This window comes from Schistocerca gregaria, chromosome 2, assembly GCF_023897955.1.
Source record: "Schistocerca gregaria isolate iqSchGreg1 chromosome 2, iqSchGreg1.2, whole genome shotgun sequence".
Taxonomy (NCBI): Eukaryota; Metazoa; Arthropoda; class Insecta; order Orthoptera; family Acrididae; genus Schistocerca; species Schistocerca gregaria.
Genome location: NC_064921.1, coordinates 684,924,651 through 684,940,966, shown reverse-complemented (window position 1 = coordinate 684,940,966; position 16,316 = coordinate 684,924,651). Strand labels below are relative to the sequence as shown.

Below are 16,316 nucleotides of genomic sequence, written 5' to 3'. Positions count from 1 at the left end.
CTGAGATGCTCTTGTGGTCATTGCAGATAAAAAATAACATACACAAGAACAAGCTTATGGAGCTAATAAAAAATATATAAAGTTGATATAATAAGTAGGAAAAGAAATGAAAAGGAAGAGAACAAAAGACTAAAGTAAGTAATGAACAATATCTGTTGACATGGGCACGAGCATTCAGTGCAGGCACGAAGTTGGAGAAACATAACTGCCAAAGGGTCTCATGTACCGTGCGAGTTGCTTTTTCAAGAAAAGTATAATAAAATAATACTTAATAAGATTATTTTGTTGATAAAATACATTAATAAACAGGGAAGGTTGATCAGATGTGAGAGTAAAATAACCAACGTAAGAAAGTGGAGTAAATATATAATGCATGTAACAACAGGGGAAGATACATATACAAGAGGCGTTCATTAATTAATGTAAAACATCATCAAATAAAGCAAAGTTTGCATTGGGTATAAAGTCAAGCTGCCCATTAAGCACTGATGCTGGATCCTGCATTTTGGCTTTATAAATTACAAGGTCTTCTAGTAAATCGGAAGGATGGCCTTTTTGCGCTGTGTGGAGGATACGCATACTATTTTCAATGTTCCAAATAGTATGGCCGGTTTCTGATAAGTGCAACCCAGAGGCAGTTTTGTTACATGTGTGTAATTGCTCCTTAAACCTTACATTAAGAGAGTGATGGGTTTGGCTGATATAATAGTTATCACAATTTTTTTCTCACCATATATGGTAAGAATAATTGGAGAATCAAATAACAACCAAAAAAATTAATTGCACAATGACTGCAGTATCGAAATCTTATGTTCACTACTTCATCTGTAAAAGTTTGATTTAAAAAAATTCAACTTTAATCACAGACACAAATCTTAAGGTGTATAAAGAATCTTTCTTTATTAAGGTTCACCATATTTTCTGTAGAGAAACAGTAACATCAGGACTAGTTTAAGAACAAGTAGGACCATCCCAGCTTGTTCTGTTAAAAGCTCCATGTTCAGATGACTGAGTTAGCATTGAAGAAATACCTTTGAGACAATAATATTGCACAATGTTGTGGAAAAATGTCAAGGGAGTAACAGTTTCCAATGATTGCATGTAACAGCTTCCTCAAATGAAAGACTACATTATGTTTTTATTGGTCCTTTTGATCATTTGTTGTACAAGGTATACAATATGATATTGGACAAGTCATTGTGATTTACAATACATGTTTTTAAATCATACAAGAATATTTACATCGATTTAGGCTTAATATTGTCACAACTGAAAGTTCAGCTACCATACATTATATTTAACCTTGGCAATAAATTTTTATGTTTCAAGATATTCATCTATACTATAATAACATTTTTGCAATAAATATTTATGGACAACAGTTTTAAATTTTGAAGTATCTTTTATTGTTTTAATGTTTGCAGGTAGCTAATTGTATAGTCATGTTTCCTGTTCGCAGTGGTCCATTGTGTTTTAGTGTTGTGTGTGCATGTTGAACGTGTATGTCCTGCTTTCTCCTTGTGTTATACAGGTGGATACTCTTGTTAGTTGACACAAGATTGTTGCTGTTTTCTAAGATTTTCCTTACAAATATGATTACTTGTAAAATGTACAGAGATGGTAGTGGAAGATTATGTAGTTTCTTGAAAAAGGGCTTGCATGAGCTTCTTGATGCAGCATTTTCTGTGGCTCTTACAGTTCTCTTTTGGCATATAAAACAACTTTTGCTAGCAGATGCTTTTCCCCAAAAGATTATGCTGTATCGCAGTAAGGAATCTGCCTGGGCGAAGTATATATCTTTTAGTGTCTCTTTCGATGTGCAATCAGAAAGAATTTTGATAGTACAACAAATGGTATTTAATTTATTTCTAATGTATTTTGTTTGTTGGACCCATCTTAGATCTTCTTGGATCCATATCCCAAGATATCTTATAGAGCTTACATTTTCGAAGGTTCTAGTAAACAAGTCTTATGTCTGGTGCTAGTGGACATTTATTTTGCACTGTGGTGGACATTTATTTTGCACTGTGTGTATATGCATTGTAACTGTTTTGTCTGTGTTTGTTACTAAGTTGTTTCCAGGAAACCAGTCTGTAATGTGTGTGGTACAATTTTTAATCTCTTGTAGTAATTTTTCTTTGATCTTTCCTTTTATCATCACATTTGTGTCATCTGCAAATTGTATGTAATTATGCATGGGCGCCAGTCGATTCCAAGTCATTTACAAAGAGTAGAAACAGAACTGATCCTAGAATAGAGCCTTGTGGTACACCATACTTGATGCTCTGCTTTTCTGACCAGTAGGACTTTCTCTTGTTCCCTTCTTGGATAGTAAGCTCAACTAATTGCTCTCTGTTTTGAAGATATTATTTTATCCATTCCTAGGCCGGGCCCCTAATATCTACAGTTTCAAGTTTCTGAAGCAAGGTGTTGTGATTGATGACATCGAATGATTGTTATAATAACCACATATGTCCATCAAAAATTTATGTCTAGCTGCAACTTTTCAATAAGTTTGTAATTAATGTCTGTTTAATGAAATCTGTCATACAGCTAATTACACAACTGGTACAACTGCATCTGTAATAGTCAACTAACAGTGTTACTTGTATCGATATTTCTTCAATTCCATTACAAATTCCTGAGATGCCTTTGTTGCAAAATCCTTCCTTACTCATTCTATCCACTTAATGTATTTCAAAATATGCACAATAAAACACTTATTCTTAAATAACTGGAAATATCAAAGTATTGTTGTAATAGATGAATGTGTCATATATGTTTGAGGGATAACCATTATTTAGGCTGTATCAATGGTTTCTGACCTATGATCCTCTTCTTTTGCGCCACAATACTTTAATACTGGCTATTTTTTCAAACACAGACGTTTATGTGCTGATGCAAGTAGTTTAGTACATAACCTGAAATATTTTATCATTGATCAAAAATAAATTATTTGTACATAAATGTAGTACAGTGTGTGTTCATAGATAAACTGTCAAAAAGCTGCCTCTCTTATTGTTACATCATATATTTTCAGGATATAGCGCTTCTTGTAATCCAAGCATAGTTAATGAGTTTGCCACTGCAGCTTTTCGAATTGGGCACAGTCTTTTACGGCCACATATTCCTCGATTTGGCCCAAATTACCAGGCAATTGATCCTCCTATATTGTTACGAAATGGCTTTTTCAATCCCGACATGATTTACCAGGTATGTATCACAATATTAGAGAATGGAAACAAATTCAGATTCCATTATAATAAGCAGTAGATTTTTTTACAGTATTTCCTACATGGAATTCTGTATGGAATCTAATGGAAGATAATTACAGCTAATTACAGCTATGCAGTTCTTTAATCTCTGTTAAAACCAGACAACTTAAAAAAAAAACACTTAATAATACATGAGGGACTGCGCTGTTTGGAAAATTAAAGATTTAAAAAGGAAGTAGTAAAATAAGTGGTTAGGTTAAACACCTGCAAAAACTTAATGATTCAAAAGAAGGAGACAGTATTTCAGATAAATGAGTGGAAATATGTGAGTTCTTACAACTGTTATTTTATTTCTGCTCTGGTAATGTAATTATTAAAATGAAAAGATGTTTCAGTTTTGAAAAAAAGAAATTAAATCAGATAAGGTATGGTAGTAATCACAGTTTTCATAAATGATTTGTTCTTTCGATGGGATAAACATCAAATTAGTTAATAACATATACAGTCTATTTCTGAGAAGCTTAAGTTGATTGTTGCACACACAATTATTTATTTTTCCATTTTTACTATGTATCCATCTTTGTAATAAACAGTAATTGTTGTGATCATACTTGTATTTGTGGCATGTACTTCAATAATCAACAGTTGCATTGAAGTTATCAATATCTCCTAGCACCAAGAATAAGGTATTTGAATTATTTTAAGTCACACATTACTCCAGCAGTAACAGTGTCTGTGATACTGCATTGGTTGCAGGCTAACATTATTGATGAAATCATAAGAGGCCTTGCATCAACACCTATGGAAAATCTGGACCAGTTTATGACAGGAGAAATCACAAACCACCTGTTTGAGGATAGGCATATCCCATTCTCAGGGGTTGATCTTATAGCACTCAATATACAAAGAGGTAATAATTCTGATTATAAAATTTATAGTTATAAAATAATATGTAGCATGGAATTTGTACATGTGTTTCCAATTTTCATACTGGAATTATCATACAAGCGTTATAGATTCTCTGTGTTATTTATTGTTTTATTGGAAGGCAAAGTGAGTGAAATAATAGTTGTCAAAAGGTTTTGAAAAAGGAGATTGGAGATATTGAAAAGTGATGATGAACCTATTAACAACAGGAACAGTTAGTGTAAGTTGAGAACTTAAGGTCTGATGAGTAGTGAGAACCTGAGCCTGTTCCATATGGCCAATACCCATCTAATCTCTCACGTGCAGGCAATTGGTAACTATAATCCAAAATGTGAATTTCATTAAGCAGTTACCAAGCTCAGGGCTATGTGTTGCATAGCAAGGTATTGTAAGTTACCTCTAAACTTGCTCTGATCATTGGGATAGGTTTTCATGAGAGAGCACATGGAAAAATCACACAATGGAGCTTATCTTCATGACATGACCCATGGAAGTAAAAGGACTGAAGTGATGTATAGGATCTATGGAGGTAGTGAAGATAACAGAAGACTATTCGGAGTGATGTGCAAAGAATAGTGGTTAGAGTCGGCTTATTTTCAGTGCATTATTATACCTTCATGACATCTTGTTATACATGTGAACCTTTCATATTTTATTTTATTATATAGATTTCATCCTTACTCATTTTCAAAGACTTAACTGCCACATCTTTCACTTGTTATGATTTATAACATCCAGTTTTAATTAATGATTTATTAATAAAAAATAAAACTATTAACACATACTTCAATAAAAGGGAAATGCTGTCAATTAACCCTATTATAAAAAAAAATTGATTCTGACAGTGCGTCTCCATAGCTTTTAAGACAAATGACTTAAAATCGGAACAGAAGGAAGATCTCATCTACCTTCATAGAAACTGAATGACAGCAAAGGAGAATGGAATAAAGATATGGCTAGTTTAAGGCACTATCTTGACATCCACAGTCCGTAATGATTGACGTAACCTTAGAAAATGAGAATCAGAATCACTGGATGAAGATTTAATCCCTATTTCTCCTGCATAAGAGTCTGTCAGTTAACTATTGCACCACTAGTTAAGTCTTCCCATTGTTTCTTACATCATTTCTGGTGGTTTCTTTCAGAAGAACAGAGCCAATGTACTTCTCATTCTTGACCAGATAAGCTCATGCTCCAGCCTTTAATGACCTAGATGTCAACATAATATTCAACAGTCACATACCAAGCAATAAAGGATGGCTATGATATTTGAGGGAGTGATATTTCTGATAGTGCTAGATAAAAATAAGTACTTTAACATAGGTGATCTTTCACATAGTTATCCATAATTTATGATTGTAACAAATGTAGCAACAAGCATACAGTATGATGGAAATGACAGAAAATAAACTTATTTTATAGTTTTTTGCAGAAGAAAAAAGTATGATTAATTGTACATTAAATTTTTTAATAAAATGCAGTTATTCACATCAATATTGGTACATTTCTACGTGAGTGTATCGGACTTCTTGATAGACATTCTCTTTTGGTAGCACCATTGTGTGTATTGTTTGCTTCAGAGTAAAATTTCTTTCTCAGTTGACTGATATAACAGAAATTTAATAGTAAAAAATCTGACGACTTCAGTGGTCCGGGAAAGGAAATTGTTTATGAGACGTATTCAGACATCAAACAACTCTTACAAAATAACAGAGAATTGGTCCATTATATAGCTTGCCCATATAATCTCTCTAACAAGTTTACATTTTGAAGTTATTGTCACAGTTCAGGTTGCATAAACAGAATTACTTTTATGATGTGTATATGCAGACTGAAGCTATGAATGAAAATTTGTACCAAGACCAGGATTTGAACCCAGGTCTCCTGCTCACTGGGCAGATGTGCAACTACTAAACCACCCTGGCACAGTGGCTTTGCACAACTGCATGGACTGCCCTAGCATGCCTCCCTCCTCAATGCAAATTCCATTTCACGCCTCAGCCCACTTGGTATTCACCCAAAACTCAAATGATATATGTCTGAGATTTGAAAAGATCTCTGCAACCATATAGCTTCATCAGATTGCTTTTACTAGTTGAGATTTATTTACAAAAACTAACTGAATAATAAATTACTAACTACCCACAGAATATTCAGGTAGCTGTTTGTGGGGTATCTTTGCTAATCAGATTTACATTTTTTCTGCACTACCTAGGCATTTGAATCAATAGTATGTTTGCCTTTAGATTACAGCAATTCAATGAACATGTAAGAGTGAGGTACATTTTCGTTACATGGTCTGTGCATTCTGTGCTGACTGTGGCTTAGTTGTTGCTGTACTGCTCTCCTGATGCTGCTACCTGTGATGAGAGATGGCATTACAGCCACTGTGAAATACTTATCATAGGATTTTAAGGTTCACTATTCAGTGAAAAAATTTGAAAATTTGATTTTTTTTACATCTTACCATCTGACCTCTTTGCCCGATAAAAGACTGAATTTCTTTTCATTATTCATCATAGTTATTGTGCTGCATCAATTTGTGTATGGTTGATTATAGCTCATACATTACTTCGTATAAAATGTAGAAGGTATCAATATTTTATTTGAAATTGAGAGCAGAATGATCTTCATTTCCTTCCCCAGATTGTGGTTTTTATATTGTGCAGACGGCCATGCTCTGTGCACCAAATTCTCTCCTTGCACTTTGGGAAAAGAGGTCATAACAGTCATAATTTTTCATAAATAGTTCCAGATACTGAAACGAAATTTCTGCAAATAATAACATACAAAGAGACATGTATGTCATACGATAAATACTTGAAACTTTTGTACTCACTAATTTCTGGAAGTAACTCATCCTCAGCAGAAGAGAATGCATAAACACATCAATAGTGCTTAAGAAAAATTCAGAAGATGTGCTTAAACATGTCCTCAGCACCTTTGGGGCAGTGGAAATTGATGAGTTAACTTATCCATGGCAGTCAGAGGGTTACATGCATCTAAAGAAATAGGTACAGTTATTTATATTAAATGACTTGGTATAAATGAGAGAGTACTTGAAATCAGATTATGGAAATAAAAGAAACAAAGATGCCTTGTTTTCCTTCATTTAATTTTTATAATCTAAAGGCAGATGTACTATTGAATCCAAATATGTGTCGAGTGCAGAAAATTATAAATCTCCATGTGCTTAGCAAATGTAGCCCACAAGCACTTACCTGAACAATGAGGAGGCAACATTAGTCCTTTTTTTCTGATTGTACAAGAATTATAGTCAAGCTGATGAAACAAGCATCCACTTATAAAATACTAAAGATGCTTTGGTTAAAGTCATTAAGCAGATTTGCAGTAATGTACTTAAAAAAACAATGGTCATCTTAACAACTTAGACTATCTGATTACTCCGCCAGCACTGAGACAAACTGCCATATGTCATGTAGTCACAACTGTTATGCTCACACTGTTCATGGTTTCCACACAGGGAGACAAATATTATGACATCATTTTAGCCCATCAAAGCCCATCAGACATGCACGCATGCCTGAAGGAATAGACATTGTCATTGATGATTACAGCTTTAGTAAATGTTTCAAAATAGATTCACATATTGTAACTATACATTGACCTCAGCCATTTGCGACAAATGAAAATTTGAGCGAGATGAGGAAATCCAAGTTCCAGTCCCAGTATGGCACAAATTTTCATTGCCTGCAAACAGCTGCTGTCTATGTATAGTCCAAATACACATATCTATTTTGTGAAGTTTACCACAGCTGTAATTGTCAGTGACATTGCATTGTGATGATACAGACACTGTATGACAATACAGACACTCTATGAACAGGGACAGTGTAGTAATAAACTGTTAATGTGAGTTTATCAAGACAAAATAATAAATGTGAATATTGATGAAAATTTTAACTGGAAAAACCATATAGGAGACCTACGAAAATGTATAGATTCAGCTAGTTTTGTCATAAGGCTAATTATCAAGTTTGGTGGTGTGAAAATCAATAAGTGATTACAGTTTGCATATTTTCATTCAACGAAGTCCTTTGACATAATATTCTGGGGTGACTCCTCAGGCAAGTTACATTCATTTCACATAAGAAAGTAATTAGAATTATGTGTGGAATTCCCACATTTACATCTTGCAGGCGTTTGTTAAAACAACTGGTAATATTAAGCAGATCCTTGCAGTACATTTATTCACTCACAATTTTTTTTTGCCAACAATCCATTGCAGTTTGTGAGTAATAGACATATTCACCAATATAACACTAGGAGGAAACATGGTCTGCAGTTTCCTCTAGGGAATCTAACTTTGACATAGAAGGGAGTGCAACACCCAGCTAGACACCACATTGAAAAAAAATCTCTGATAGACAGGAGAAGTGATTTCATAGGTAGATTAAAGTTGTTTCTCCTTAACAATTCCTGCTATACCATAGAGTAGGCTATTCAAGCCAGGTACCCACGGGCGCAGGTGGACAGGTGTGGGCAAACAGCTGTCACACAGGCAGTCAGGTTGGTTGGTTTAAGGATCAAGGGGACAAAATGGCAAGTTAATCAGTCTCTCCTAGACAAAACAGGCAAGACAACAAAACTACATACCAAAGGGCCTAGTATGCGGAACCCAGGGAAAGAAAGCCCTGAGGTTCATTGAAGGTCAACAAAGCCTAGAGAAAGGAACAAGGAAGAAGGAAATTTGGGAAAGGAAGAAAGGTGGGCAAGGTGCCCCCTCCAGGGAGCAGCCAGAGGCCCTCAAAGGCAAAAACTGTAATGGGAGCACATCTTCTGCCCCCCTCGATACACAGTAAAGACTGGCGATATGGACAGGGTGAGAGAAGCATAGGAAGAACACCAAGTCAGACAGAACATGCAAGAAAGGTAAGAAGAGCAAAAGAAAGGGCAAGGTAAAGGGTAGGGTAGACCACCAAGCCCAGATATGCACTACCCAGTCGTGGCAGAGGAGGCAATAGAGCATCCTTCCAATCCCTAAATGGGCCGACAAGGCTGAGGTGCTGTACCATTAGAGAGAACGATTAAAACTTCCTTCTCAAATAAACTGTAAAACCAGGTCAGCTGCAGACACATTGTCTGCTAACACCAAAGCTAGTATGTCAGGAAGTTTAAAGAGTCTGCTGCAGGGTTAGGACAGTCCAGCAGAGTGTGGACCACCATCGAACAGGCTCCACAACGGCAGTGGGGTGGAGCCTCACAATGAAGATGACTGCTGCTCAGATTATCATGAACTCCCCATTGAATGGAGAGGAGGAGTCGAGGGCTACAGATTGAAAGATCAATGACCAAGAAAGTGTTGTGTGCCACACTAAAATGTATTGAAGCTCCGTTGTTGAGAAGACAGAGATCAAGTCCTGCCAGCAGGTCTTCAACACTCCTGCCCTGGTCAGTAGTTGCAGTACCGCCCCACAGAGGATTATGGGCTTTAAAATCCACAAGGAGAAGGACGGGAGCTTTCGAAGGAGAGCAGTCTGGAGGCAGATAAAGATTGCACATTGTTACCATACAGAGTCTAAATGAATCCAAACATCCACCACTTCCAGTGCAGTTTGAAGAGGAACCCTGGAATTAACAGTATCCATGTGGACCAACGCAAACACCGCAGGAGGCTTGCAAAGGCCTGATCCAGTTCCAGCAGACGACTTGGGAGCCACAAAGAGGCAGTAAATGAAATGAGATTCCTGCAATACACACAAGTTACAAAGTAGAAAGAAAGAAGAAACTGCAATTCCCAAAGGTGATGATAGTACCCATTACAGTTCCATTGCAGGAGAGTAGTACAAAGCCCAGATGGACATCAAACGTGCCAGAATAGATCATTGTGCCGAGTCAGTGTCTGTTAGTGGTAAGGTCAGAGAGATATCCATGAATGTAAGGTCACACTCTGATTGAGAGGGAGGAGGTGATACCCCCTGGGTTGTCAGGGGGGGGGGGCATCATTCTGATACTTGTGCATCATCTTCTTCTTCTCCTTTGGAGGAGAAAAGGAGGTGTGGTCGGGAAGAGAACAAGTCACAGCAGTATCAGGATCCAAAAGAGAATAGCAGCCTTGAGCCTCACACAGCATGGGTCCCATGCCTGAATCAACGTAACTGTAGGCTTCTTGTGCAGGAGACTCTGGGGGGAGGGGCTTCTAGAGGGAGCCCTCATTCCCTGGTTGGTGCTAGAGAAGAGGGTTTCTTCTCCAGCCGAAGAGAAAGAGTGGTTCCATGAAGGAAGGACATGGAAACTGCCAGGGAGAAGGAAAGGGAAGGGGGGTAGGGTGATGGTAAGAAGGAAGGAGGCGGAGGAAAGAACACGACAGAAACAAAGATAAATGTTAGAGGTGCCAGATGGAGACAGTCGAATTTCTGTTGGGCCTCAGAGTAGGATAAATGGTCAAAACTTTTGAATTCCTGATGCTTCCTTTCGTTTTATAGACTGGGAAATGTGATGAACAAGGAGAATTTGTGTCAGACAGTTTGTGCACTTGGGTGGTGGGTCCAAGTACTCCCCACATGGAGAGTGGTTCCGCAGTCGCCACAAATAGAAGTCACCTCACATCAGAAAGACCCATGATCAAAATGGAGGCGAATTTCTGTTGGGCCTCAGAGTAGGATAAATGGTCAAAACTTTTGAATTCCTGATGCTTCCTTTCGTTTTAGAGACTGGGAAAAGTGATGAACAAAGAGAATTTGTGTCAGACAGTTGGTGCACTTGGGCGGTGGGTCCAACTACTCCCCACTCCGCAGTCACCACAAATAGAAGTCACCTCACATCACAAAGACACATGCCTAAAATGGAGGCACCAAAACAGGGCATGGGAGGTGGGATATAAGGCTTCATATCACAATGGTATACCAATACTTTGACTATTTCTAGACAGGTACCCCCTCGAAAGCCAGGATGAAAGTGCTAATATCAACACAATTGTCCTTAGGACCTCTCTGGATTCACCAGACGAAATGAATGCTGCACCATGCCAGGTCAGTCCTGAGTTCATCATCAGATTGAAGAAGGAGTCCCTGTGGAAAATAATGCCATACATTGTATTTAAAGACTGGTACGGAGTAATGCTCCTTGGGATGGCTCCTAAGTGCTCACAAGAAGGAAGGGAAGCCAATTGACTGACAGAAGTTTTAATCAGTAGGGAACCAAATTGCATCTTACTAAAGGAGTCAACTTAACAAAACTTATCTTTAGTGTGTTCTACAAAGAAGAGCAATTTGGTAGTGTAGAAAGTCTCTTTGTCTGTCCTGTAACAAACCAAGTAACAGTGAAAGAGGTTTGCCCCAAGCTGGCCGGCCTGGCCCTCTTCCCAGAAAGGGGAAGGCCAAGGAGCAAAAGTAGGAGTGGGGAGAACCATTCCTACCTGAAGAGTGGCCAGAAGTGTGGAACTGTACGCGCTTCATGTGCGAAGTGCCCACTACCACCCACTCCAATTAGGAGCTCACCCCATGGGCATCTGTCAACCACAGCAAGGGCCGACTGGCACAGCAGTCATTGTTGGGAGTTCTGATACCCCAGAAAGGAGCAACAAGTCCTAGGCATACACAAAGCAGTGATAGGTCAGGTACCAGAAGTGTGGTCCCTTGTGTTGTTAGGAGACTCAGCCAGATGGGTACATAACAGCTACATCAGACTGACTGGCCACCATGCTGGTGACCTAGTGGGGGCAGGGGAGGCTAGGATGGGAAAGGAAGAGGGATAGAGAACCCAGACCCGAGACATTAAGGGGATAGTTCTTCCCCAAGTGACTGACACTTTGAAATTAATTTAGAAAGGGAGGTCAAACCACAAGGGGGACCAGAAAAGGCCAGAAAAAAAGGGAGAATGGAAGCACAAGACAAGACTGTAAAGGTGTAGCAGACCTGAGCGAAACACGGAGGGAGAAAGAGGGATGGCAGGAGGGGGAGGAGCTACGATGGGAAGAACAGGTTATGGGGGAAGAATTGCAGTCCGGGAGAGAAGAGAACCTACAATATCTCAGGGTCCTGTGCGTGCCACACAAGTACCCATAAAAGAGCTCTGAGCCCCCTGAGGGGATGCAGGCAGTCAGGCAGCTGGATCATAGTGTATGTGATCGTACTGCACTGGCCATGTGTGCAGATGGGCTGCCTGGCAGGTAATCTACATGATATACTTTTGGTCATGGACGAGCCAATTGGTACCCAGTGGCCCCCTCCCCTTTGGGACAACACTATAACAGCCTGCCATGCAGAAATTCTAGAACAGAAGCTATTAGTCAATTAAAAACCTGTATATAGCCCACATGTAGCCAGCTGACACATTCTGCATCATAATATTTATCATGAATATGATGTGCAGAGCATGGTGCCAACTTATTCCCATCCAGCTGAGAAGGTTTCTCTGTCAAACAATCTCTCCTAAAACCTACATGACTCCCAGCCTACCATTCCTAAGCATTTGCTTCTGGCAATGTTAGAAGCCACGGTGCAAAACAGGCTCAGTTTACTAACTAATGATTATTCATTGCCTCCCCACAGCTATTGAGATCTCAGTAAGACCAGTGCTGTATCTGTTATAATCTAAAATGTAGATAATAGTAGAAATATAAGTGGAGCAAGTCATCTTTGTCTTTTATTTCTTTTATTTCGATACTATGGTTTCAAATAAACTCTTGCTTATTTATACCAAGTCATCTAACATAAATAAGTTGTGCCTATTTACTTTTTATTTTCAGATAAGTAGATTTAATCAACTGTTTTGAACACTGGAACAAAAAGGCAGAGAGAGAGAGAGAGAGAGAGAGAGAGAGAGAGAGAGAGAGAGAGAGTAAAAATCAGAATTATTTCAAAAACCAATAGAGAAATAGAAAGTGACTAAAAAAATTTCATCTTTTCAGGTCGTGACCATGCTATACGCCCATACAATGACTACCGTGCACTGTGTAATTTAAAAAGAGCTTCTAGTTTTGAGGATCTTTCAAGGGAAATCCCAGCTGAAGTTATTACTAGATTGAAACGCTTGTATCCTACAGTAGATGATATAGATCTCTTCCCTGGAGGAATGAGTGAAAGACCCGTGCAAGGAGGATTAGTTGGACCAACTTTTGCTTGCATTATTGGGATTCAGTTCCGACAGTTGCGAAAGTGTGATAGATTCTGGTAAGAAAAACAAAGATTTCTTATATGTGTGTCTTACTTATCCTGAAACTATTGTTTTAGTTTGAACATATGGCATAATTACTGTCTTAGACAATCTGAGGTATACTTTTGTGTGCTGTTCTATGTAACACTATGTTAAAAGACAGGTAATTATGTTATTCATGAGCTGGAGAAGCACTGCTTTAGCTGTTTCAACAACAGTGATTGGTAATTGGGAACTTCTTCCTATCATGTATGCATGGATGAGCACAGGAAGATACTGAAAAGACGCAAAGAGAGAAGTAAGCAATTAGGAAACAGTATAAAAATAAAATTCTCAAAGAATAGTGAGAATAAGAAAAGAATAATTAAGCTAATTAAAGTCACTGCTGTAATTTTTCAGAACATATTCAGTAATGGGATATTTAAAAATTTTACTGCACCAAATGGATTATTGACTCTTCATCCTCTCTTCAACACCATAAGAGCTTAGTAATGATTACTCCACTATACAACCCTTTCCAGAAATTGTAGCTTAGTAAGTAGATGACACTCATACTTTCACAAATATGGGACAGATAAGCAAGTTGACTTGAGCATTGACAAATAAGTATACAAGGTATATATGATGGGAGATTCCGTTGGCAGATGTGCGTGTGACGTTAGATAAATTGGAACTCATTCCAGTTCACAGTTTATGAAAACAGTAGCATGGAATAGATAGATCAGAACTAAAAACAACCCGATACACATCATTAAGCACCATCAACAATATAAAAATCTCACAAACTCCATTTTTATAACTCAAATGTCATCATTGGCTGTGTAGGATATATTTTTAATTTATTATGCCAGCTAGTGTTGGGCCACATACTCACACTTGGTGATATGTGGCCTGAGACTGGTCTGGCATCATAAATTTAAAATAATCCTTTGCAGCTGATGTCAACATTTGTCATAAAAAGTGAAGTTCTTGATTTTTGTGCAAGCGACAGTGTATCAAGAGTCTAATACATGTAATAGGTGATTTACGAAGGTGATTTACGAAGGTGATTTATCATTCCCTCATTGTAACCTCTAGATGATTAGTCTAATGTGTTGCAGCTTGGTATAAACAACTGCAGCCAAGGGATCATAATTACATAGAATACTGCATGTCAGGTTTAAACCAGAGGGGTGAAAGACCTGAACTGTTAGTTCCTTCATCAAATACGAAAAAAAGGAAGGAAGATTAATGTTTTATATCCTGTCAGCAACAAGGTCATTAGAGATGGTCAAAGAATACAAGGTAATAAGTTTTTAAAGTGATGACATGATGAGTCCCTCTCATCCTGAGGTTCGTGAGACCTGCCCCTGTAAAATATTTGTGTGTGATGCTTTGCATTTAATTTCTTTAGCAGGAGATATAAGTGTATGAAGTAATAATTAATATGTAATATTATAGAAGAGTCAACCACTATATCTTGCAAATTTCAGGTATGAAAATGATGACCCAGTTTTGAAATTCACAGAAGCACAGCTGGCTCAGATTCGAAAGATCACATTATCTAAAATTTTATGTGATAACTTGGATCACCCAGGTGAAATGCAGCGATCTGCATTTGATCAGCCAAGCTCATTTTTGTGAGTAAATCTGATATGAAATTTTTATTATTTCTTTAAGATATAATCAATTGAGTTTATAACACATTTTTATTAGCTTGACAGACTCTGAAATGTGGAAACACTTAGTTTCTATATTTGTATGAAACTAGTCATTTATTGATACATTCACACATTGTTATCTGTAGCTCCTGGCATGAGAACTACAGGCATTTGGAATTAGGCAAGGGATATTTTAGTTATTGCAGACTGTTACTATTCTGCTTTTCCGTTAGAATGAAGGTGAGCAATTTCTGCATTCTTAGAATGAATAGAATTGAATCCTATGTGTGATATGTAGAAATTGTTTGTGATATAACTATTATCATTCCATTTATATTATTCTGTTCATATTTCTCTACTAAACTGTCATATACTAACCAAATATAACTGTAAATCTTATTGAAGGGCACATCTACTTGCATATGAGTCCAGCAGTGACAAGATCCTTGTAAATGCAACTTGACATATTAGTTTCAGTACTGCTAATGATTTCCTTTGAGAAATTTTTTTCACTGGGTAGAAAGAAAATATTTCAAATGTATGGATGTTTAAAGGACAAGTATATATGTGCTTCTTTCTGTACTGTTATACTGCAGTGGCATTATCTTTCAAAAAATTCCTCGTAGCAAGCCCTCTTCGATGCTGAAAACAAATCTAACGTATGTGCTGCATTGGTTTAATTTTCCATTGTGTTAGGTTATTTTCAAGAGCCAATATTTCTATCTAGTATCTCATCACTTCGCTCCTCTCCTCTTTATTCTCTCTCTGCAATAGACTGCAGTTCTAAATCAATGAATTCTCCAAAAAATGTTTCTGACCCAGCATCTGTCATAAGAAAAGCTGCTCAACTAATTTGAACAAATCTAGTCTGAGGTGGGGAAAGAGGGATAAAAAAAAATCTAACTGTAGTTGAGACAGCGTAAGAAGTTTGCTGACAGCTCTCAGCTCTGTTGCCAGCTTTTAAATGTGAAGCGCTAACAGCTGCAGGCAGTATAGTAGCTGTCTACAGAGCTGTGACAGCACTGAGGCATTGCCATAGAGATGTGTACAAAATCGGGTTATCTCATCGGTTGAGGTAGGTGCACGAGGCTGCCATGCCTAGCTCACTGCAGCTGTCAACGATCAATTTATGAAGACTTAACTACAGTAGTCCACTCATTTTTGTTTCCTCTTTACAATATTTACTTAATAATCTGCAGTGACAATGGATAACAGTATCTTCTATGGTACTTTGCTGCTGAGTGAATATCCTTACAGGCATTGCCTGTAACTAGTACATTGTCCTTTGGCAGTTGGGTAGCTGCAGATGTAAGCTGGGCAGTCCATGGTGAACATAGGCCTGTTCAACAAATTAGTTTTCTAGATACCTCTATCAGAGAATAAACAACAGTAAGCACAAGGCACATTAAATAAATAT

The 16,316-nt window shown here is 37.6% G+C and overlaps 1 protein-coding gene across 2 annotated transcripts in view; it reads left to right on the top strand.

Moving 5' to 3' along the window:
- The window catches only part of LOC126334760 (uncharacterized), a 367,149-nt gene that overhangs the window by 322,411 nt on the left and 28,422 nt on the right, over positions 1-16,316 (top strand). For both annotated transcript variants that reach the window (XM_049997335.1, XM_049997333.1), the window contains exons 21-24: positions 3,041-3,213; positions 3,972-4,125; positions 13,015-13,276; positions 14,732-14,878. In XM_049997335.1, coding sequence (XP_049853292.1) covers positions 3,041-3,213; positions 3,972-4,125; positions 13,015-13,276; positions 14,732-14,878 — 736 coding nt within the window. The remainder of the gene's footprint in view (positions 1-3,040; positions 3,214-3,971; positions 4,126-13,014; positions 13,277-14,731; positions 14,879-16,316) is intronic.